This window comes from Diadema setosum, chromosome 1, assembly GCF_964275005.1.
Source record: "Diadema setosum chromosome 1, eeDiaSeto1, whole genome shotgun sequence".
Taxonomy (NCBI): Eukaryota; Metazoa; Echinodermata; class Echinoidea; order Diadematoida; family Diadematidae; genus Diadema; species Diadema setosum.
Window position 1 is genome coordinate 41174688 of NC_092685.1, and position 25418 is coordinate 41200105.

The 25418-nt window shown below is 40.3% G+C and overlaps 2 protein-coding genes across 3 annotated transcripts in view; one reads left to right on the forward strand and one right to left on the reverse strand.

The window, feature by feature from the left end:
• The window catches only part of LOC140230574 (RRP15-like protein), a 30842-nt gene extending 16988 nt beyond the window's left edge, over nt 1-13854 (reverse strand). Inside the window, exons 1-7 of one of the 2 annotated variants that reach the window (XM_072310719.1) lie at nt 13607-13854; nt 10041-10124; nt 9779-9829; nt 9605-9634; nt 8819-8869; nt 8235-8323; nt 7231-7749 (exon numbers count right to left, since the gene is read on the reverse strand). In XM_072310719.1, coding sequence (XP_072166820.1) covers nt 7231-7749; nt 8235-8323; nt 8819-8869; nt 9605-9634; nt 9779-9829; nt 10041-10124; nt 13607-13721 — 939 coding nt within the window. In that variant the 5' untranslated portion in view covers nt 13722-13854. Of the gene's footprint in view, nt 1-7230; nt 7750-8234; nt 8324-8818; nt 8870-9604; nt 9635-9778; nt 9830-10040; nt 10125-13606 lie in introns of those variants that run through there. The other variant, XM_072310726.1, reaches the window with a different exon arrangement.
• Nucleotides 13855-20378: 6524 nt separating this feature from the next.
• The window catches only part of LOC140236138 (ATP-dependent RNA helicase TDRD9-like), a 42194-nt gene continuing 37154 nt past the window's right edge, over nt 20379-25418 (forward strand). Inside the window, exon 1 of the mRNA XM_072316112.1 lies at nt 20379-20695. Coding sequence (XP_072172213.1) covers nt 20517-20695 — 179 coding nt within the window. The 5' untranslated portion in view covers nt 20379-20516. The remainder of the gene's footprint in view (nt 20696-25418) is intronic.

Genomic DNA, 25418 nt, shown 5'->3' on the forward strand with positions numbered 1-25418 from the left:
CCACTCTGGCTCGAACTCTCAGGTTCAGATCGGACAAGGCCCAATAGTACATAAGGAAGGGCAGTGATCACCACAAAACATGGAACTTACTTGAAATATTGTACCTTGATCTAAGAACTTGTGCATCAATATGTCAAAGAATGTCTCAAGAGTAACAAGGAAGCATCTGTGGAAAGGTACTGGAAGTGGAGTGACAGTCACGTTATAGATCCGAGCTACCTGTACATATACAACATGCAACGAATGGCGTGTTATCTACCTTCATGATGCTACACACTGGAGTACGAAAGACCAATGTGGAAACAATCTCGGCAGTAAAGACAAAACTGCTCCATCTGATACATTCTGGGAATCATCCCAAACACCAGGACATGCAAGGCCTGGTATGAAGGTGGAGAGCAGTATGAAGGTGGAGAGCAGTATGAAGGTGGAGAGAAGGTGGAGAGCAGAGAGTATGGAGATACCATACCATACAAGGCCTGGTATGGTATGGTAAGCATTCTTACTTGATCATGAATAATGGCACATTATATGCATGTATGATCAAATAATAAACGTAATTACAGACTAAAAAATGCCCACCGGAAAGCAACAAATGTAGAAGTTCTTCGAAATATTGGCTGTCACGCAGGCATAGTGCAATATGGTGGAAAGGATCGACATTGGTTATACACGTGTATATAGAATGTAATGGACTTCCATACAAGATCACAAAGGATATCATTGACAATGTGTGGTGGTGTTCTCGTCAACTGTCCTACTATGGTCAAGAACAACTGAGAACCTCATGTGCCACAGTCTTGAAAGGGCACTAGGACTAGGGAGTTCGCTTGGATTGTACCAGTGGTTGGACTATTCCACCTGGAACTAAATATAGCAAGAAGTTTCATGTCCCCGAATTAGGATATTTTTATTTCCACTCTGGCTCAAACTCTCAGGTTCAGATCGGACAAGGCCCAATAATACATAAAGAAGGGCAGTGATCACCACAAAACCTGGAAATTACTCGAAATAATTGTACCTTGCTTTAAAGAACTTGTGCATCAATATGTCAAAGAATGTATCAAGAGTGCACTGAAAGAAGAACCAAATGGAAATTCATCACGCCATTAGAATGGCATCATAATGGTACAGCTTAAGCACTGGTGAAGAGCTACAAGAAAGCACTGAAGAAAGCCATCAGAGATCAGCAGCTTACCCCAACTGAGCTGTTCACATGACTACAAGATGTAGCGAATTTGATAAACCACAGACCAATCAGGAGAGAGCTTGCCTACCGATCAAGACGACGGAGCGTATTTGTGTCCCAACAACATTTCGCTAAGACGAGAGTGGAGCGCAGTTCCTAAAGGATCCGTTCAAGGAGACCAAAAACCCACAGCTGTTGGCTTTTCAGCTTTGAACATGATGGACCACATCGTGACTTTTGCATTGCTTTTGACGACATAGACGTCAGAGAGAATTCAGCCAAAGTTGTATCTGGAGAACCCTATTTTGTTAACCCCACCACTTATGCAACAAATGTAGAAGTTCTTCGAAATATTGGCTGTCACGCAGGCATAGTGCAAATGGTAGAAAGGATCGACATTGGTTATACACGTGTATATAGAATGCAATGGACTTCCATACAAGATCACAAAGGATATCATTGACAATGTGTGGTGGTGTTCTCGTCAACTGTCCTACTATGGTCAAGAACAACTGAGAACCTCATGTGCCACAGTCTTGAAAGGGCACTAGGACTAGGGAGTTTGCTTGGATTGTACCAGTGGTTGGACTATTCCACCTGGAACTGAATATAGCAAGAAGTTTCATGTCCCCGAATTAGGATATTTTTATTTCCACTCTGGCTCGAACTCTCGGGTTCAGATCGGACAAGGCCCAATAGTACATAAAGAAGGGCAGTGATCACCACAAAACATGGAACTTTCTTGAAATATTGTACCTTGATCTAAGAACTTGTGCATCAATATGTCAAAGAATGTCTCAAGAGTAACAAAGAAGCATCTGTGGAAAGGTACTGGAAGTGGAGTGACAGTCACGTTATAGATCCGAGCTACCTGTACATATACAACATGCAACGAATGGCGTGTTATCTACCTTCATGATGCTACACACTGGAGTATGAAAGACCAATGTGGAAACAATCTCGGCAGTAAAGACAAAACTGCTCCATCTTATGCATTCTGGGAATCATCCCAAACACCAGGATATCCTGTGTCATGACATGCAAGGCCTGGTATGGTATGGTAAACATTCTTACTTGATCATGAATAATGGCACATTATATGCATGTATGATCAAATAATAAACGTAATTACAGACTAAAAAATGCCCACCGGAAAGCAACAAATGTAGAAGTTCTTTGAAATATTGGATGTCACGCAGGCATAGTGCAATATGGTGGAAAGGATCGACATTGGTTATACACGTGTATATAGAATGTAATGGACTTCCATACAAGATCACAAAGGATATCATTGACAATGTGTGGTGGTGTTCTCGTCAACTGTCATACTATGGTCAAGAACAACAGAGAACCTCATGTGCCACAGTCTTGAAAGGGCACTAGGACTAGGGAATTCGCTTGGATTGTACCAGTGGTTGGACTATTCCACCTGGAACTAAATATAGCAAGAAGTTTCATGTCCCCGAATTAGGATATTTTTAACTTCCACTCTGGCTCGAACTCTCAGGTTCAGATCGGACAAAGCCCAATAATACATAAAGAAGGGCAGTGATCACCACAAAACCTGGAAATTACTCGAAATAATTGTACCTTGCTTTAAAGAACTTGTGCATCAATATGTCAAAGAATGTATCAAGAGTGCACTGAAAGAAGAACCAAATGGAAATTCATCACGCCATGAGAATGGCATCATAATGGTACAGCAGAAGCACTGGTGAAGAGCTACAAGAAAGCGCTGAAGAAAGCCATCAGAGATCAGCAGCATACCCCAACTGAGCTGTTCACATGACTACAAGATGTAGCGAATTTGATAAACCACAGACCAATCAGGAGAGTGCTTGCCTACAGATCAAGATGACGGAGCGTATTTGTGTCCCAACAACATTTCGCTAAGACGAGAGTGGAGCGCAGTTCCTAAAGGATCCGTTCAAGGAGACCAAAAACCCACAGCAGTTGGCTTTTCAGCTTTGAACATGATGGACCACATCGTGACCTTTGCATTGCTTTTGACGACATAGACGTCAGAGAGAATTCAGCCAAAGTTGTATCTGGAGAACCCTATTTTGTTAACCCCACGTAGTAACAAGGAAGCATCTGTGGAAAGGTACTGGAAGTGGAGTGACAGTGACGTTATAGATCCGAGCTACATGTACATATACAACATGCAACGAATGGCGTGTTATCTACCTTCATGATGCTACACACTGGAGTACGAAAAACCAATGTGGAAACAATCTCGGCAGTAAAGACAAAACTGCTCCATCTAATGCATTCTGGGAATCATCCCAAACACCAGGACATCCTGTGTCATAACATGCAAGGCCTGGTATGGTATGGTAAGCATTCTTACTTGATCATGAATAATGGCACATAATATGCATGTATGATCAAATAATAAACGTAATTACAGCCAAAAAATCCCCACCGGAAAGCATTTAATCCATTTTTTTTTTTTTTTTTTTGCCACATACTGGTACATGTAGCTAAATTTGAATCAACATGGACAATAAATGACATACAGTACATGTATAAAGATCCAAACACTTGTTTGTATGAGCTTGCCATAAACTAGTGCAATTGCAAAATTCTTTTAGCATTTTGTTTAGATCTTCTCTTTCCAATATGTGTAATTTCAAGCAGGTCCTAATGCCTCGAGATGTTAGTGACACCGTAGGAAGGTCTTTTACTGTGACTGTGATCAGGACAGGGCAGAGTGGCCATTATCAGGGAGGAGATTGTAGCCTTGAAGACATTAAAAAACAAGCCAAGTCATAGCTGAAGTTAGGAAGAGGTGTGCCTAACAATAATACATGGAAGCATGTCTTCAGGAACCTGGTGAAACTTGACAAAGTGAGAGGGGGACAGAGAGACCACATTGCACAATTTATGGTGCGATGTACTCAGTACTCACAACGCAAACTCTGAAAGCTGCGTCTGCACACTTGGGATATTATGTGAGTTTGACAAAACCCTAGTGACAGTATGAACGTGTGCTCTTTCCGCTCTCCAACAGTTCTCTTATTTCTCATACTGTATAAGTGGATATTTTCGCGCGACTAATTTTTCGGGCTTGGCCGGGTAAGAAGAGTTTCGCGTGTTTTTAATTCCGCGGAATCAAGACATCACGCACAGGAACATCATGGCAAGCAAAAATATTCGCGTGCTTTTATTTTCGCATTAGTTTGTGGATGCGCGAAATGCGCGAAAATTTCAACACCGCGAAAATTTCCACTTTTACAGTATTTGGGGTGATATAGTCGAGGATAAGACATATCATTATTGGCAACAAGGATTTTCCTGTCAAGTGGATCGACTTTCCACGGAGAAAATGTTGACTTCTGGAGTTCTAGGAGAATACAGTGATGGTGAAGAGGAATGGCAACACACTGTCGACCATATGCGACATTACTTCAAAGCCAACGATGTGACAAGTAAGAACAAGCAACTTTCAATTTTCCCCGAGTGTGTGTGGGGCATAGACATACAAATTTCTCTGAAGTCTGGTTTCTCCAAAGAAACTGGTAGATTGTGCACTGGATCCTCTTCTCAAACTGGCTTCAGAGCACAAGAATCCAAGGCCCTGTTGAACGTTACAAGGTCAACAGTAGAGTCAGGAAAGTTGGGTAGTCCATTGCTGAATACGTGGCAGAACTCCGCCATCTTGTCGAGCACTGCAAATAGTATGGCAAGTCATTGGAGGACATGCTGAAAGATCTGATGGACAACTAATGGACTACCCAGAGTGCTTGTGTCAGACAATGGCAGTGCATTAACAAGCACAGAATTCGCTGAATTCATAAAAGCACAGGCACATACAAAGTGTACCCTACCACCCATTCACGAATGGGTTTGCGGAGCAAGCTGTGCAAACAGTAAAAGAAGGACTGCAGAAAATCACGAAAGGAAGTCTGCAGATTCGACTATCTTGCTTTCTACTGATATATTGCACAACACCACATGCTACTGCAAATGTAGTGCCAGCGGAATTGCTCATGTCATGAAGCCTCCACACTCATCTCGACACTATTTGTTCCGACATGAATCAAAAGATGAACGCCAAAATTATCAGCCAGGAGGCAACGAAACACGAGTCATCAAGTTGCAGCTTACAGGAAGATGATATGGTTTTCGTGAATAACTTCGGTCCAGGCGATGCATGGTTATCTGGTTGTGTGCAGAAGTCAAGGTTCGAAGTCAAGGTCAACTTTGAAAGTGTCTTGTTCAATGGAAATGTCACGTAGACCACCTACAAAGTCATGTGGAGCCTCCATCGTCTACCGATCGGCTCGACAAACGTGATGTTTTCCTTCCACAGCCGGAGGGGAACGACAGCGATGACTGAAACGATGAAAACGATAACGACACCGGTAACACCAAAAAAGAAAACACTGGAGATCCACCACAACAACAGAGTACAAGGAAGCAGTATCCAACTCGAAACAGAAAGCCTCAGGACTATGGATTTTCATAAATCCCACCGATTGATACAACACACATACAAAAAGCAAAATATCAAAATAAGTTCATCTCAACATAGTGAATAAAGGACTGATAATTGGACATTTTGGACTGGTGAAATAGTTCAGTTTAACTCATCATTAAGCAATTATCATCATGATGGACTTATTCATTTTTGGACACTAAAGGAATTTAGACTCTTTTTGGACTCGCAGTTATGAAATATGAACAGTATATGAATGTCTTGGTGATTGAATGTTCACCCACATTTCATAAGCGTCTTATGTGGACCGATTATATAATTTTATTTTTAACGGGAATAAATCAACTGTGGGGGGAGAGACATCATGTACTCAGTACTCACAACGCGAACTCTGTATCAGATGCACCCGAGCATTGCGATATTATAATTATGAGTGTGACGAAACCCAAGTGATTGTGTGAACGGGTGCTTTTTCCGCTCTCCAATAGTTTTCATGTTTCTCATATTTTTGGTGATATATTCAAGGTAAAGACTTATATGGCTTGAGTGTAAATGTAGAACACATCTTCATAACATCAACAAAATCTCGAGCAAGAGTTACTTCACAGGTTGAATGTGTTTTCAAGCTCCACAACTGACATTCATGGAAATCTGATAGGGCAGTAAAGTAGTCAGTACATGTCCTGCATGATACAAGGTTGCTATTGCAGTACAAACTTTGTGGCATTAGCAGCCTTCTACTTCTCAACTTAAAGCTCAAAAGTGTGAAAATTTCTACTGTTCAATGATCGTTTGTAAATTTGACAACACTAGCATTGGTAATATATACATACAATGCATGTAATAAAAGTACCGGTTTACACTGTTAAAACTGCTCAACACTGATATCACTCCATGAATGACAAAAAAAGAAAAAAAAATCTTAAAGGAGACCTCCAGATAATTTTCAGACGTTTACATTTGAACAACAGAATTTATAGTGACTGGGATGACGAACAAGGGTGCTTTCAAAATTTATAACAAATCAAAATGAACAAGGGTGATGGCATGGCAGCTTCATCATACGAATGCATGATTGGGAGCTCAAGGAAGCAGAACAAAAGGAGGAAGCATGCATGAATTCTTAACAGGTGAATTTGTTAAGCAAGTGGTATTGTAACAAAATTACATTGAGCAGTACATTTCTGAAATACGTGAGCCTCTTACATCACCATCTTTGTTCAGTGTAATTTGTTTGGGGTTTTTCAGAGTATTGGTTTCTCTGCTAAAGGACCAGAATGAACTCGAAAATCTTTACTTGGAGCTGTCAATTTATGTACATGATATGAAATTATGACAACTGTCTGGACTTCCCCTTTAAATAGGTAATGTCATACTTTATCTAAGGAATACAATAAGAAGAAATCAACTTATCCAGTACATTACAAATTAATTGTTTTGGCAAGTTTACACACAATGCTTTAATTTGTAATACCACAGCAAAGGAACCTGCAAGACATAGTGAAGAGATATTCCTCTTTAGATGATCAGGCTAGAAAGACAAAGACAAAACAAAACAAAACAGAACGAAAACAGAGAGCTCTATGGAAAACGTAAGGATTTACTTGTGTTCAGAGCACTTAAATGGTATCTTTCTTGCAGTCTGTTTTGGTCCCAGTTTTATGTTCAAGCAACACGCATGAGCCCAGTAGTTGCAGGCCGGAATGTCACACCCTAGCCACGACGCCTGCTTTCCTTTCTTTTCCTTCAGATTCTTGTCCTTCTTACTCTTGTAGGTCGTTTTACACACCCGACACTTATTTCGGGAAGGCCTCTCCTTTGCCTTTTTGCTCTTTGCTCTTTTCTTTTTCGCTGGCAGCTCCTGCACATCAGGAGATCTCGCTGTACCAGATGGAGTAGGAGATGGGCCGGCCTTGCCGCCTGGCAGAAGCCTGCTATTCTTGGTCGGTGTGTGATGCGCTGGCCGTTGTGACTCTCTTGATGGCAGCTGGCAAGTTCCTACCTGAAATTTAACGCTTCTCTTCATAACAGGGTGGGAATGATATGTGTATACTCTCCCAGTCTCTGCCTTCAACTCCAGTGTTACCGTTGCTCCACACATGATGTGTATTTCTTTGGCCTGTGCGAGTAACAATTTCAGAAAATGCAAACAAAGAGAACAGTAAAAACAAAAATTAAAAAATTCAATTTTCTCTTGTTTTATATTTATCAGCTCTCAAGGAAACTAAACCTGTACCTCAAACTTGTGAGCAAGCCTCCAGCACAGAACCAGAACACCAAAAGGCTGTGAGAAATACATCATAAGATAGTAAAATCTGGACTCAAGGTGAAGCACATTGAATTTTACTACCAAGTGTTGGAAGAGCAATGTGCAGTTGATTGAGAGGATGGAGATTTTCAGGAGAATGATGACAGTGACAGAGACGAGTGACAATACAAACATACAATACACATGTGATTTAAGAATGTTTAGCAGGTTGAATTCTTCCCATTCATTTATGTGCTTGGGCATAACATGGACCATGCATACTTGATTAATGCATGTTAATTTTAAAATTCATCTATGCATGGCAGGTATCCATGCGATATGACTGTTATGCATACCTTCTCCAACAGAGTTTTTTTCCTGGCGCAAAATCTTTTTCTTCGAGTTGCTGGGTCCTTGATATATCCCAGTGGTCGAACTTGTACTCCTGTAAACACAAAAAGACATCTTAATGCTGATAATGCTTCCAAGTTATATTAACCAATGGTTACTTGTATTCCTGCCTAGGCACATCTGCTTTAAGGAAATACCATGATCTCAACATATATCTAAGAATATCTGATATACATTGCACTCCCGTTATAACGAACATATGGTTATAATGAAATTCCGGTTATAACAAAATTCCGTTTATAAAATAGCAAAATTCCCGTTATAGCAAAATTCGGTTACAAGAAGTAAAAATTCAGGCTGCAGCATTATCCACTCTATGTATTTTTATTGTTTATTTTTTAGGTTATAACAAAATATTGATATAAAGAAAGAAATTGCCGGTCCCGAGGACTTTGTTATAACGGGAGTCTACGGTATTGATATTTCCTGGCTTTTCAGTTCTTAAGGTTTCATTATATAGGACATCAGCATATTCCTTTATTTTTTTTTTCTCTTGAGCAAAATGACTCTCGGCATAATATTGTCATACCTTCTTGCTCATCGACATCAATTTCTGGAATTTCGGTCGTGTTCTCCAGTCCTTCAAGAATATTCAATGAATCAAAGAGAAGAGCAGAAATAATAAATCAAATTCCTCTTGAAATTACATGCTCTTTCATATTTCATAAGAGGTTTCTCATTATCTCATTCAAAAATCTTGGAAACTCGAAGTTAGGTCACAACCGAAACTATATGATCCCTTTAAACTCAAGTGTTGAGTGTAGTTACGAATTGATACATGTATAAGCAACATGATAGGAGCATAGCTTCAATTAACATTTAATTAGCTGTTCATCATTCAATGTTATTTCATAATGATAATAATAACAACAATAATAATAATAATAATAATAATAATAATAATAATAATAATAATAATAATAATTAAACAATAATAATAATAATAATAATTAAACAATAATAATAATAATATTAATATTAATATTAATAATAATGCATGTGACTTATAGGGTGCCAACTCCATTTAATAAATGAATGCTCAAGGTGCAAACATTTACCCCCTAAAACATACCTGGTGCTCTTTATAGGTATATACATCTATTTTGTGGCATTTTTACAAGATTGTTTGATGTAAAATTATATGCTCGACATAATTAAGCTATAGCCACTTCTGAGTAACATTTCTTGCTGAAGTATCACACATAGTTTTTGTTTGTCTATGCAACATGCATTGCATATCATTGAGCCTTAATCAAGATTCAGAAAAGACAGTACTCCAGAATTGTCATTTATCTTATATATCGTAGAATCTTACCTTGCTCAACTTCCATTATGCTGTTGAGATCTGTGTCATAAGGTAAGAACAAAAAATATATTACAAACCAATAAGAATGTTCCAGCTTCATGGAAAGAACTGCAAATATGCACTGTATCAACGCAAAATCAGAATGGGAGCTTTTCATATCAATGCACATGTAATGTTTCTCACCAGGTTCATTTGGTCCTTCATTGTTCAGCTCTTGATTTTCATCCACCAGTTCTTTGAGGTCCATGAAATAAAAAAAAAAAAAGAAGAGAAGACATAGTTTTGTTTGTAACTAGATTCAAACAGAACTTTAAAAATGTGGTATATTGCACTTTTAACGAATAATCTGTTCCTGATGTAATAGTCTGTAAAACATATTCACAGATCAATAAAGCATGTATGCTTCAACATCGATCACGAAGAGAAATTTTGGAACTATTCTTACCATACTGGCCTCTCCCCTCACTTGAGTCCACAATGACGAGCTCGGGAGTTGCCAGCGGACCAAAAGGTGAGAGCTCCAGGTCACCTTAAACAACATAAAATACCGGTATATTGATTACCGGTATGTAGATACAATGATTCATGGAATAAATAAGAACACAGTTTGGTTAAACTCTCAGCACTGCATACTCTAAGACTGTTACCTTTACAATTGCTAATGATATATTCGTATAGATCTTATTCAATCACATTTGATATTTTTACCGCTAGACCCATATTTCAAGTTTTATAGATCATTGGGCATTAGATATAATCAAAACCAGTATATTTGATTAAAAGTTTTCAATGTTTTCTATTCGCTTTTAATTTCATTCAACTGTTCATATAAAAGCACTTAAATGTACAAGTATATGCCTGCATATATTGTGCATTTTAACCTAGCGTAGGCAGCTGCCAAACCGCATATATATATATACGAGGTGTGTCAGAAAAGTTCCAGAACTGGTATCGTAGAAGATTTATTTCAAACCCAAACTTCAAACTAATAGGTTTCACATTCAAAGTAATCTATCTGGAGTATGCAACTGTGATCTTGGCTCTCTGCAGCCATTAGATTTTTTTCTACATAATTTTATACACATATCATCCTCTGTTTCAGCAATGAGCACGGAGCAACGAACAAACTTGAAGTTTCTGGTAGGGTTGGGAAACTCTGTCAGAAGCGCTGAAAGTGCTGCAGCAAGTCTATGGAGGTGATATGAAGTCATGCACACATGTTTTTAAGTGTTGCAAGAGGTTTAAAGAAGGATGAGAGGATGTGGAAGATGACCCTGGCAGCAGAGGGCCCTCAACGACTAGGACTGAGCAATGACTCTCTCTAGCAAGTCTGGTTTGGTTTCAAGTTTCAAGGCACTCGATGATGTCCTGGCAAAGTTGCATGCATTGATTCTTATGGTCATTATTCAGGAGTTTTGACACCATCTTTGTGCAGATTTTCCACATGTCTAGATCTCCAGTGAGAATCTTCCAGACGCTGTCCCGATTCATGCCCAGCTCATTTGCCATCATTCGAACAGTCAGCCAACTATTGCCATGCACCATCTGCCTGATGCGCTCAATGTTGACCTCAATTCTGGTCGTTGAGGGCCTTCTGCTCCTATGGGGTCATCTTCCACATCTTGTAATCCTTCTTTAAACCTCTTGCAACACTTAAAACCATGTGTGCATGACTTCATTTCACCTCCGTAGACTTGCTGCAGCACTTTCAGCGCTTCTGATAGAGTTTTCAAACCCTTCCAGAAACTTCAAGTTTGTTCGTTGCTCCGTGCTCATTGCTGAAACAGAGGATGATATGTGTATAAAATTATGTAGAAAAAAATCTAATGGCTACAGAGAGCCAAGATCACAGTTACATACTCCAGATAGATTACTTTGAATGTGAGACCTCTTAGTTTGAAGTTTGGGTTTGAAATAAATCTTCTACGATACCAGTTCTGGAACTTTTCTGACGCACCCCGTACATATGCATTATTGAGCAGTCACACATGCTCAACAATGTGTACACGTGTACATAACGGAATCGCTTAGTTTAAGAAGAAATACACGCAAACACAGGGAAACTGATCAGAAATGTACGTAATTCATAAGTAAAAAAATTGAGCAAAGAAAATGAGTTTCCATCCGGATTCGAAAACGAGACTTCCGGATTGCAAGCCTGGCACTCCACCACCTGAGCTTCAAGAAAGCCCCAGTGCAATGTTCGTCCAAGAAACCCTTAATTCTCAATGCTTGTGTGGTCAAAAGCTAGTGTAGTCATGTACCACCAGGGCTTTCTATAGCTCACTCAGTAGAGCACTGGGCTAGCAATCTGGAGGTCTCAGGTTCAAATCCCGATGGAATCCCATTTTCTTTGCTCAATTTTTTTACTTATGAATAACATAATAAAAGGTACTGTACATGGTCGCCAAAAGAGTCAATCGGAAAAAATATGTCATAATCACAACAATTTTCATAAATCTTATCAGGAAATATCCATCAGAAATAATCATACCGTTCAAATTTGCTACAATGCCACTGAAAATTGCATTGGCAAGTTCCTCTGTCTGCTCCGAGTCCACGATGCGTGTATTGCTATTGGCAGCACAGTGACTTTCACATTACGCGCGATAAATCCTCGGGAAGACGGACAACTTGCTGAAGTACGGTAGATGGTGAACAAATGGGCATTTTTTGAACGAAGATCTGTTTTAGTACTTTTATTGTACATGAAGGCGCAGATCAGTATGTAACCGTAAAGCCACAGAGGGTCTAAGAAAAAATAAGATATTATCTCCAAAAATGCAGAGGATCCTCATTTTTTAGGATGCGATTTGTCCACATTTTCGAGGATATCTTTGCTTATGCGGACAATCCTTGTTCTCAGACCAGTGCCCCTACTGTTGAATATTCTCAAGTCGAGTATTCAAATTGGTCATAGCCTATAGATTACCTTGGGCCCCACCCCTGGCATGGGCTGTGGAGTGTGGTAAACTAGGCACCCTGCATGAAAATATTCTGTTAGGAACAGCCAAGAATGTTCTTCCCCAATCTCAATTCACAATTACTTGGGTTCTACTACTCAAAGTGCTTCACACTGTCCATAACAATTAACATAGATCGTAATTCAACTTCACAATTGCTGACTGGTGCAGTGGTAATCGCCTAACCCCGGGGCGACATGTAATTTACGTGTTGGGATTGCACGTCGCTGGTGCACTTAGTAATTGGCCAACCCATTGCATATTCTGTAAATTAGACCTTTGCATTAAATTTGACTCTAACATTTTGATCTAAAGTTAGATTTAGCCCTTCCAACCAGTCTTGCACAGCAACAGCTGCGATATCTAACATAAGATCCCTAGTTAAACTTACATTCTACTCCAGAGTCCAGCAGAGTGACCAGAGACTTTCATTGCCCCCCCCCCCCCCAAAAAAAAAAAGAGACTGCACAACTGCATACTTGCCAACTCTACCGCATTTGGCGGTAGACTACCACTTTTGAAAGATTTCATTAGCATTCAAGCTAGTGCTGCTCACATAGACATCCTGCATTCCTGGATTCTACCGCTTTCTCAAATGAAAATGTTGGCAAGTATGCAACTGTAGACGTGTGAACAATATTCAATAAATTTAGATCAAGTTAATAACCTAACAATAAGTGAACTGGTAGAGTGGTAGTGGTGAATAAGGCAGATCTAATAAGCCCTACATCATGGATAATATCTAACCCCGGGCCGGGGCGCTCCCCGTCCTTGCCTTGCTTGGACACAGTTATAAATTTTACTGTGCTGTGGGAGCGTAGCGTTGCCGTTGCGTTGGGGCTGGTCGCAGTTACAATGTTGTAGGTTTATATCACAGGCCTACATCTAGAAGTTTAGAACAGATACCCTACTTCTGATTCTGCATGCATAAAATTTACCGGGGGATCATACTGTCATTATTACTGATTATTCCCTCTACTTTTAACACTTAGCTCTACATCATGAATGATAGGTATGAGTAAATTTCAGGCCCCGGCCATAGGCCTACCTCTTGCTGATTCGTCCTCACAGCCACTCTCTACGTCTCCATCATCATCACTGCCCGAGTCATACGATATCTTCACGACGGCTTCTCTCCTTTGATTTGGCCTGACCAGAGACATTTTACAAGGTTGTCTTTGTGTTATTAAGATGTTTCCACGCAACACTTCTTGCGATTCGGCGAAGAATCGAATCTAGGCTAGCTAGCTAGCTGGAGTGAAGAAGGTTCTTTCACGTGCGCGATGCGATACCATGTCCATGTGCCATACAGGCAGTGGGTACGTGTGTGCGATGTGCATGTGGATGTGGATAGTTTGTATCAAGAGTGTCCCTGTAGAGTCTAGTCCATACACGTGTATGGCGCGCCGTTTCACCAATAATGCCGATAAACACTGTTTATCGCCGAAAAACTCTGTTTATCGGCGATAAACAGTGTTTATCGAGCGAAAAACACTGTTTATCAAGTGATAAACAGTGTTTATCGAAAAAAACTCTGTTTATCGACCGATAAACAGAGTTTTTCGTGATAAACACTGTTTATCAACGATAAACACTGTTTATCGCCGATAAACAGTGTTTATCGAGAAAAACTCTGTTTATCAGTTGATAAACAGAGTTTCATCTTGATAAACACTGTTTATCAACGATAAACACTGTTTATCGCTCGATAAACACTGTTTATCGCCGATAAACTCTGTTTATCAGTTGATAAACAGAGTTTCATCTTGATAAACACTGTTTATCACTTGATAAACAGAGTTTATCGCTAGATAAACACTGTTTATCGCCTATGGCGCGCCGTTTCACCAATAATGCCGATAAACACTGTTTATCGCCGAAAAACACTGTTTATCGGCGATAAACAGTGTTTATCGAGCGAAAAACACTGTTTATCAAGTGATAAACAGTGTTTATCGAGAAAAACTCTGTTTATCGACCGATAAACAGAGTTTTTCGCGATAAACACTGTTTATCGCCAATAAACAGTGTTTATCGAGAAAAACTCTGTTTATCAGTTGATAAACAGAGTTTATCGAGAAAAAACTCTGTTTATCACTCGATAAACAGCGTTTTTCGCTCGATAAACAGAGTTTTTCTCGATAAACACTGTTTATCGAAAAACAGAGTTATTTGTCAGCCGTCGTTAGTGGCGCTACGACTCTGCGTATAGGCAGAGCCGTACAGAGGTACAGTGTATATATCTAACAACTCTGACCGCCGTGCCGTCGATCGGAGGGTCTGTGGAGCCGGGAAATGTGCAAACGTCTCGGCGGGAAATGTGCAAACGCCTGGAAATGTTTTTTTCTTCATATGTCGAACCGAAAAAAGATAGAGTTAAGTTAGTGCTATGAAGACATAAATGACTGAAATTTCATGTTTGATTATGGCGGACCCAGGGGTGCCCTGATCGGGGGTGAGGGGGAAGGGATTTTCCACATTTTCAGCATATTCTCGAAAAATCTAGGAAGGACTTTCACCCAACTTGGCAGATACAATCACATTTATCGTAATGACATGATCTTGATTTGTTAGAATGAGCCCCCCCCCCCATCGCCGAATGGGGGGGGGGGGGGGGTGGCCGTGGGGGGGGGGGGTTAAAGCCTCAGCGTCCCTAAAATCCTGATTTTTTTTTTTTATCTGAATTCTTTTGTCAAACCAAAAAAGATAGAGCTAAGTTAGTGCAATTAATACATTTATGAATGAGATTTCATGTTTCATCATGGCGGACCAAGGGGTGCCCAGATCGGGGGGGGGGGGGGGGGGAGGGGTGAAGGGGCTATTCCACTTTTTTAGCATCTCCCTGAGATAGCTACGACGGATTTTGACCAAACTTGGCAAATTGCATCTTTATGGTGATATGCTTTTAATTTGTTAAAATGAGCCCCCTCACATACACACACACACACACACACCGCCGAAGTGGGGGGGGGGGGGGGGTTGAAGCCTCAGAGTCCTTAAACTCTGGAATTTTTATCTTCTTCTGTCAAACCGGAAAAGATAGAGCTTAGTTAGTGCTATGAAGACATTAATGCCATGAAATTTCATTTCACGTTTGATTGTGACGAATAGAGGGGTGTTCCTATAAGGGGGGGGGGAGGGGTGAGTGAGGGGGAGGGGGATTTTCACATATTCTGCATCCTCTTGAGAAATCTTTGACGGATTTTCACCAAACGTGGGAGGTAGCATCTCTATAAAGGGTAATAGACTGTTCGAAGGAGCAACAAGTCCAATTTGTTGGGACCCTTCCCCAAAGCGGGGGATAAGACCAAGGTATCCCCCACGTCATAAGCAGACGTGAAATTTCATCAAAGTATAGGTCTACCTTCTGAAAATGCGATAAAATTGTGTTCAATTACTCTTGGTTGTAAAGAAAATTTCTTCAAGTATGTATTCCTATTTTGATACATGTAGGGTTTCCCAGAAAATTCTGAATTCCATGCGAACGACCACACTCCCCTCGTCTTGTTCAAGGGGCAGAGATGGTGGGGGGGGGGGGTCTCCATCTCCTCCCTTCTTATGGGTTGGGGCGGATCTCATTTAAACAAATTGAGGTCATATCACCAGATAAATACGCTACGCTACGTGCCAAACTTGGCGAATATCTAATATATAAAGGTTTTAAGAAGAAGCTGAATATGTGAAAAATCCGCCTCCCCTGCCCTTGAAATAAATCAATGAATTTACTCTAACAACACTCTATTAGCTCCATCACTTTTGTATAGAAGGCTTTTTTTAAAGCTTAAATGAAATTTATTACCCGAGGGATGCGTCTTGAGTTTTCAAGAAAAAGACGAAAATGTGAAAATTAAGCCTCCTTAATACCCCCTCCCTTTTTTGGGCATCCCTTAGTGAACCTACTCCATGCATTAACTGTACTTACTAAAAAAGCGCGATACTGTCTTTATATTTCTCTTACGTATGGTGAGAGAGATATTTATATACTTACTCTCAATCCCTTAGGTTTGAGCCTTCGTCTCACCCCTCATCCCCCCGCCCCCCCCCCCCCCCGCCCCCATCAGGGCACCCCTGGATCCGGCATAATTAGGCATGAAAGTTTTCACAACACTAACTTAGCTCTATCTTCTTTTTTTTCGGTTCGACAGATCAGAAAAATCCAGAGTTTAGCGAATGGGAGACTTCAACCTGGACCCGCCATAATCAAACATGATATTTCTGTCATTAATGTCTTTATCGCACGAACTTTTTTGGTTCGACAGAATTAAAAAAAAAAAAAAAATCAAGAGTATAGGGAATCTGAGGGTTCAACCCCCCCCCCCCTTCGGCGGTGAGGGGGGGGGGTCATTTTAACAAATTAAGATCGAATCACCATAAATATACTATCTGCCAAGTTTGGTGAAAATCCGACATAGATTTTACAAGACTATGCAGAAAATGTGGAAAATCCCCCTCCTCCCCTTCACACCCCTTATCAGGGCACTCCTGGACCAGTCATAATCAAACCTGAAATTTTAGTAACTAGAACATACATTGTAGTTCTATATTCTTCGGTTCGACAGAAGATTACAAATTCCAGAGTTTAGGGACCTGAAGCTTCAACTCCTCCCCTCCCCCCCCCCCCCCTCTGGCGGAGGGAGGGGGTCGGGCTCATTTTAACAAAATTTAATAAAGATCATATCACCAAGAAGATGCTATCTGCCAAGTTTGGTGAAAATCCTTCTTGAGATTTTATCAAGAAGATGCAGTAAATGTGGACAATCCCCCGCCTCTCCATCACTTCCCCATCCCCTCAAAATCGGGGCACCCCTGGATCCGCCATAATCAAACATGAGATTTCAGTCATTAATGTCTTCAAGGCACTAACTTTAAGGCACTTTATCTTTTTTGTTCGACAGAAGAAGATTTAAAAATCCAGAGTTAAGGGACTCTGAGGCTTCACCCCCCCCCCCCCTCCATTCGACCGGGGTGGGGGGGGGGGATTACTTGGGGGCTAATTTCAACTTTTAAAGACCAATCACCGTAATGAGGCTATCTGACAAGTTTGGTGACAATTTGTCGTTGACTTTTCAAGAAGATACTGAAAATGTAGAAAATCCCTCTCCTCCCCATCGCCACCCCCCCCCCGCGATTAGGGCACCCCTGAATCCGTCATAATCAAACATGCAATTTCAGTCATTAATGTCTTCATAGCACTAGTTTAGGGACTCTGAGGCTTCAATTTGAAGCCTCCTCCCTACTTATGGCCGGTGCCCTGCATCCCTGGATCTGCCATTAAACTTGAACTACTGTCATCAATGTCTTTATAGAACCAACCTAGCTCATTCTTATTTGGTTAGAGAATATAAGAAGAATTCCGATAAAACCGTAGTTCTGGAATTTGAGGCCCCCCTTTTTTTTCGGGAGGGGGTGGCTATACAAATCGAGATCCCATTGTCATAATCGTGCTAGGCCTACCTGCCACTTTTGTTGAAAATCTGTCAAGGATTTCATTAAGAAAATATAAAAGGTGGAAGTTCATGGGCAGTTTTGATATGGAGTTTATCTACTGTCTGTATACACAATATCGCTGAAGTATATAATTTGCACATTTTCCTGCGAATTTTTGCACATTTCCCGGCAAAATTGAACTTTTGCACATTCCCCGGCGTCATGTTTGCAAATTTCCCGTTGATGAAATTTGCACATTTCCCGGCGAGACGTTTGCACATTTCCCGGCGTTTGCACATTTCCTGGCAAGACGTTTGCACATTTCCCGGCGTTTGCACATTTCCCGGCGAGACGTTTGCACAATTCCCTGCGTTTGCACATTTCCCGGCTCGACAGGGTCTTGTCCGGACCGGGGTCGGCTGCATTGAATTGCGCACGTGGTATAATTCACTCCTGCACAACTGTGACAGTCAGTATCATCATATCAGTAACAGTATTTCGTGCGTAGCATACACGTGTACGGCAGGCCGCGGGCTCACTGATAGAGATCAGTGCTATGTACTGATACAGGCGAGCGAGCAGATCGTGTACCAGAGCCAACAGAGCCATTGCGCGGCGCCTCTTACGACGGCTAACAAATAACTGTGTTTTTCGATAAACAGTGTTTATCGAGCGAAAAACACTGTTTATCAAGTGATAAACAGTGTTTATCGAGAAAAACTCAGTTTATCGACCGATAAACAGAGTTTTTCGTGATAAACACTGTTTATCGAGCGATAAACTCTGTTTATCAACTGATAAACAGAGTTTTTCTCGATAAACACTGTTTATCGGCGATAAACACTGTTTATCGTTGATAAACACTGTTTTAAAGTGTTTATCACGAAAAACTCTGTTTATCGGTCGATAAACAGAGTTTTTCGCGATAAACACTGTTTATCACTTGATAAACAATGTTTATCGCTCGATAAACACTGTTTATCGCCGATAAACAGTGTTTTTCGGCGATAAACAGTGTTTATCGGCATTATTGGTGAAACGGCGCGCCATACACGTGTGTGCGACAGCTCGCTGAAGATAGGAACGAAGTAAAGAAGACGAATATTGTATGGTGGCTTCAAAACAATAATGTGCTGCTACATAATACTACCACTTCTTCTTCTTCTTCTTCTTCTTCTTCTTCTTCTTCCTCTTCTTCTTCTTCTTCTTCTTCCTCTTCTTTTTCTTCTTCTCTGTGTGTGTGTGGGGTGGAGGATGGGGGTGGGGGGGATGGGGGTGGGGGGATGGGGGTGGGGGGGGGGGCAAAGTGGTTACATGCTTCCTCCCGGCATGCACCCCCTCCTAGTTCCGCCAGCCCTGCATCGGGGTCTACTGAATCTTAAAGAACTTCGCGGGATCAATTTTATGAACGCAATAAATTTCTGTTTTAATGAGATGAGAAAGAGACAAAATGTCAAGTTGTTAAAAGTATATAGTGTTGATAATAGTGACACAGTGTATAGGCCTAGCTGTTTAGTTGAAAGTAAATGATATCTTATTATTAAAATCAGGATATTTTGCGCATTCAAAGACGAAGGTGAAGAGCACTTAATTGGTTCTCTTCACTGCCGGCGCTACGTTTTCAAAAGTGGGGGAGGGGGCTGGGGCTGGGGCAGTTTCTGGTGCCACTTCAGGGTTTCATCAGCTGACAAGCAAAAAAAAAAAAATAAAAATTATGAAATAAATACCAGCGCTCCCAAAAAAAAAAAAAAAAAAAAAAAAAAAGCCTCTAGTAGCTAGGCTACAACTTCCAATCGGCATGTACTTTTTTTTTTGTTTTCGGGTGTCACTTCCGGGGTCAAAAAAGTGGGGGGGGGGGGGCAAAGTGGTTACACAAAAAAGGGGGCCGAGCCCCCTCCTCCCCCCCCCCCCCCCCCACCCCCGTTCCGCCGGCCTTTCTCTTGTATATTTGTATCTATAGAGGTGTAAGATACAGTTTCTGTACTGTGTATTGATTTCTTTTTGCAAGAATATGTGTATTCTTTGTCGATATATCTTGAAGAGAGACAAAATATTAATAAATGAATTTGAACTTGAACTTGAACTTGAACTTGCCTTATTTCTATAACATGGTTGGTTGTAAAAATTGGGTACCGTACTACAGTGGGGCCACTACAGTATCCGCATGGGGGTTGGGGCATGTCTATTGCCACTCGCACTTGAAGTAGGTTGCCTATGCTAAAGGCATACGGTATTTTGATTTGTGACGCTCCTTCAGAGTTGTAGAGACTCCATACACCATGGATGTTTGTGCGCTCATGTCAGCTATATGCATGCCGTTGTTATGATTGTGTAGGATCGTCTCGAATCGTGAACTGGTGGTGTGCACGTTTTCGAACCGAGAGAGAGTACACGTAGGAACCCTGCGTACACAAGTATGATAGCTGTGGCTGCTGCTTTACATGAAATGTTGCGGAAGCAAGGTTCATGAGTAGCCGGCCACGATCGACGTTTTACTCACAAGGCAGACATGATATGACAGCTCATCCACAATGGCGAGGTATTTGACAGCTGAGGCGACTTTTGAGAATATAGATGACTGGTTTAAAATCGGCAAAGCTAAGCCCTCCTTTCCAGCCAGAATACAGGGCAGCGCTACAGACGGACTGGGCCAGCTGAGGACTAGGCGATACGAAGAGCACCGGGCCAGGCAAGCAAGGGGAGTCAGCAGGTATTTGTACCGTAGCGTAGGCTAGCACATGACATGAGATGAGAGTACACTTATGCACTTGTAGTTTATTTACCATCTCATGATCTTGCCTTGGGGTCAGTTATGATAAAGTCACAGCTCTGCTTCCCTCATGTAGTTGTCTTTCACATTTAAACGTTTAAAGGGATCGTATAGACCAGTGCAGTCTAGATCTATGGCTAAGACTTAGCTTAATTTAGCCCGACCAGACACTGTTACGCTATGCGAAAACAGCGTCTGACGAGCACGGCATGCAGCCTCGAAGTGAGGAACCTCAACACAACTACAAAACTTAGGAACAAGTATACTTTTCTCCTTTAAACAGAATACTTTACCAGTAGGGGCGCTGGTCCGAGAATGAGGATCGTATTTGTATATGAGGGTCGTCTTCGTATACGGTGACTACGTCGCAAGCTGCCGACTTCTCGGCGAACGGCGTCCCGATAAATGAGGATGCGTCCTTAAAAACCGATATAACCTTAGAAAACTAAAAGTAAGGACGCAAAAGCGCGACTGTTGATTGCTTCTTGCTTTGACCCTCGTAAATGAGGACGATGTGCAATAAACAGAGATCACTGCTTTCCTCGTTTTCTGTGTGCCCATGCATATGTTTTGTTGTAAGTTGAAGCTGACATACATGTAATACATGTAGGGCTATCTCTATAATGTAAACGTACCACACGAAGCGAGGTAAACACAAATGCATACATTTGTGTTTACCTCGCTTCGTGTGATAAAAATATACGTTCCGCTGCATGCTGCGCATTGCGACATCAATTTACAAGTCATGCAAATTTTGCGTTTCTAGGAGCAATATGGATCGAGTTTTATTAGCAAAATGCTCTTCAACCTAAATGTGAGTATCGATGTCCTACTATTAATCACTGTGATGTTTGTATAGACCATCGGCATAACATACCTAAGTAGATCTCTAGATGTGCTTGGATTACATGGACGTTTCACTCGGGATTCTGTAAATTGTGAATAATTCTTGCAAGCGGCCTATTGTGGCATGTTGATTTGTATGTGAAAGGCAGATGAGTTTCAAGTTTGTTTACGTCTATCATTCAATTACTACAATTTTCAGTTGAAAACGACACACATTAGTATTTTCCATTCAGTAGCGCTGACGAAACCTATATGTATTAGAAGTCTTGTGTGGGTATGCATGTGTATGCAATGTGGGTGTTTGAGAGTAGTCTGTATACCCAAATGCCAGGAAATTGTTATCATACATCAAGAAAAAAACAAACAAACAAAACAAGCGCCAAGAAATCAGGTACATACTTTTGTACCATTTAATCACAAACACACACACAAATCTTCACATTTTTATTGCCAATGCTATAAAAAAAAAAGATATAGGCACAGGTATCACAGCACACGATGCATGCATTTCCTTTCTGTGCTGATAATATTAATGCTAGCTAGAATTATGATACAAGCAGTATGCTTTAAAAAAAGACTAAATTACATTGTATGCCTAGAATAATGAAACATTCAGCAGTAAGATAACTGGAAAGCAAAAAAAAAAAAAAAAAAAAAGAAGAAACAAACAAATAGATACCTGGTAATTGACAATTTAAGTATAACAGATATAATAATAAACTTAGTAAATTGTAAAAGATTAGTGAGTGTTGAACGTGACATTGCACTTAATGATTATTATTAAACAGTTACCAAACAGTTTGGCACAGACAGATCTTGGCCTAGGAGTTACCGAGGAGGGCATAAACAAAAGTATGACTTTATTGTAGGAGCTGATGTCAAGACTTTTTATCTTTTGTCCTCGGGAGAAGATAGTTTGGTGACTTTTTTTTTTCAGTTACAAACAGAATGGGTAGTTGCTAAGCACATAGCTGTTCGTACACAGCAACATATCAGGAAGGAATGTCCCTAACATTATATACAGCACCGTTGGTCAAGTACACAATATTGTAACATTATGCCTACAGTCACTTTACGATCTGCATACTTTGATATCACACAAGTTTTCCCCGTTTCGAAAGGTTACAGCGTCATTTCCATCAAGAACAAGCTGAAGGAAAGTTGAGCAGTAATTCTGGATGTTAATTGCATGACGACAGGTGCAAGCTATGTTTCATGACGCCGTGACACTGGTACTGAGAGCCGCCGGGAAAGCCGACATTCGTGAGGAGCAAGCCGAACATGCGAACATGAATTGGGAGTAGCCCAACTTGCATGAACATGTGCCCTTCAACATCAATTTCTAGAACTGCTGTCGTGTTCTGTCCTCCAAGATCATTCACTGAATCAAAGAGAAGAACAAATACTGTAATTAATTTGTACAACAAAAGTAACTCGGCAGTTTTGAGTGTAGTGGCAGAATTGTACATGAAACACGATAGGAGCGTACATTGTAGCTCTTATATTATGTAATTAGTTGTTCATCATTCAAATTATATATCTATATAACCTCTCTTAAACATAGCTGGTTCTCTTTATATGCATGGTAACCCATTCCATGACATATTTTTGTTCTTTTAAATAAAACTATTTGATGTAAAATATAATACACTGTATGTCCGACATAATCAAGCTACAGTCATTTACGATAAAGATATCTTGCCGAAGTACAGTGCACTGACGTTTAATAGAACAAAGTCTTCGGGATCGGCAGTTTTGTGTATCAAATTTTTTGTGTACAACAACAACAACAACACACACACACACAAAACCCAACACTCAAGCTCCGTTTATATTACCGGTATGCGATTATCGACTACCCATAATACGCTAAAAAGCAATGTATTAAATGCAATGTTATCACTCTAATTTCGTTGATAATGTACATTTAATAGAGATAGTTGTTTGTACTTCATGCTTAGTTTGAAATCACATCAAAGTAGTTGAGGATTCGAGTACTATTCCAAAGGTTCATTGTTCCTAATGTCCGTTGTACTATATAAGGTTCGTCGTTTCGACGGGTCGTCGGTTTTACGGCTCGCTATTCCCAAGGTTCGTAACGGTTGTTCCAAAGGTTCTTTTTTATATGAAAAGGAAATTAAGGTTTGCTATTTTGAAAGTCCATTTATCCGAAATGAAGTATCATTCGATTTTTCCGGAGGTTCGTTCATCCGTCAATGAAAGGTTCTTTTTATATGAAAAGGAAATTTAAGATTTGCTATTCTGAATGTCCATTAATCCGAAACGAAGTATCATTCGATTTTTCCGGAGGTTCGTTCATCCGTCAATGAAAGGTTCTGTTTATATGAAAAGGAAATTTAAGGTTTGCTATTCTGAAAGTCCATTAATCCGAAATGAAGTATCATTCGATTTTCCGGAGGTTCGTTCATCCGTTAATGAAAGGTTCTTTTTATATGAAAAGGAAATAGAAGGTTTGCTATTCTGAAAGTCCATTAATCCGAAATGAAGTACATTGTATCATTCGTTTTTCCGAAGGTTCGTTCATCCGTCAATGAGAAAATGTTCGTTATTACGTTTCGTTTATCATAAAATGGAAATAAGGTTTATTGTTCATAGAAAAAGACCGTTCATCCTGAAATGAAAACGGTTCATTATCCGAAGACTTGTTGATCTAAAAACGATGATGTATGTTTTTGTTAGCAGTCCTATAATCACCTCTTCGTTTTCAGATTAACAAACGATTTTCATTTCCGATTAACGAACCTTGAAACACAAAGATTCCTAACATTTTTGGATTAAGGAACCTTCGTAATAGCGAACCTTATTTCATTTTCGGATTACTGAACGCAAGGAAAAACGAATCTTCGCAGTAACTAATGCCACACAAACAATGTCGCAATGACGGACAGTAGTTTATTTCGGATTTGCAACGAACATCTAGGTACACTGCAAACAGAATTTGTGTGTTTTGGAATTGTACGAACCTTCGGAAAAACGATCGTTATTGCATTTCGGATTATCTTATAATATGGCCTAATGCAAGTTCCGTGAAACGCAGAGCGATTTCTATTTAAACCCACTAAAATGTGATGCTTTCTTCAACAAAGCGACGCTCGCTAAATTTTTCTTATGCTGAAGTTATACTGTATATCATAAGCGTCCCGCATTTCGTTATAGGGTCTAATTGAATAAATTTCATTTTTCTTTTTCAATGTCGCCCGGAAGTTACTTAGTTCAATCAAAAATCATTTAGCTATTAAACGTTTTAGTTTTGAGCGACTCAATGATGTTTATTTTTAAATCTGAATTTTTGCATGTGCTTCGACGTTGTAACAATATGTCGTTCGTGTCGCAGTAACGCAAGTGCACCATATCAGCTCCACTTGCCAACGCAACATGCAGAAGCATTGTTGAGCAATAATAATGATTCAGGGAAGAGTGTAGGGCCTATTTCACAGCTGCCATTATCCTACACATCGTATGATCTTACCTTGCTCAACTTCGATTGTGCTGTTGGGATCTGTGCCATAAGACAAGGAAAGAAAAATACAAAAACTGTCAAGAAATGTTCCGGTTTCACGGAGAGAAATATAAATATGCAATGTGATCAGATTAGTAGCAATATATCAATGTTACTTTTATGTGTAACGTTGCTTACCTGGTTCGTTTTGGCCTTCATTACGCAACTCCTTCATTTCCTCAATGTGAACATCCATCAGTTCTTGGAGGTCATCTTTATGAAATTAACAGATGTAGTTTGGTTAGTACACTTGCATCTACTGTAGATTCAAACATAATTTAAGATGTGGCACACGTA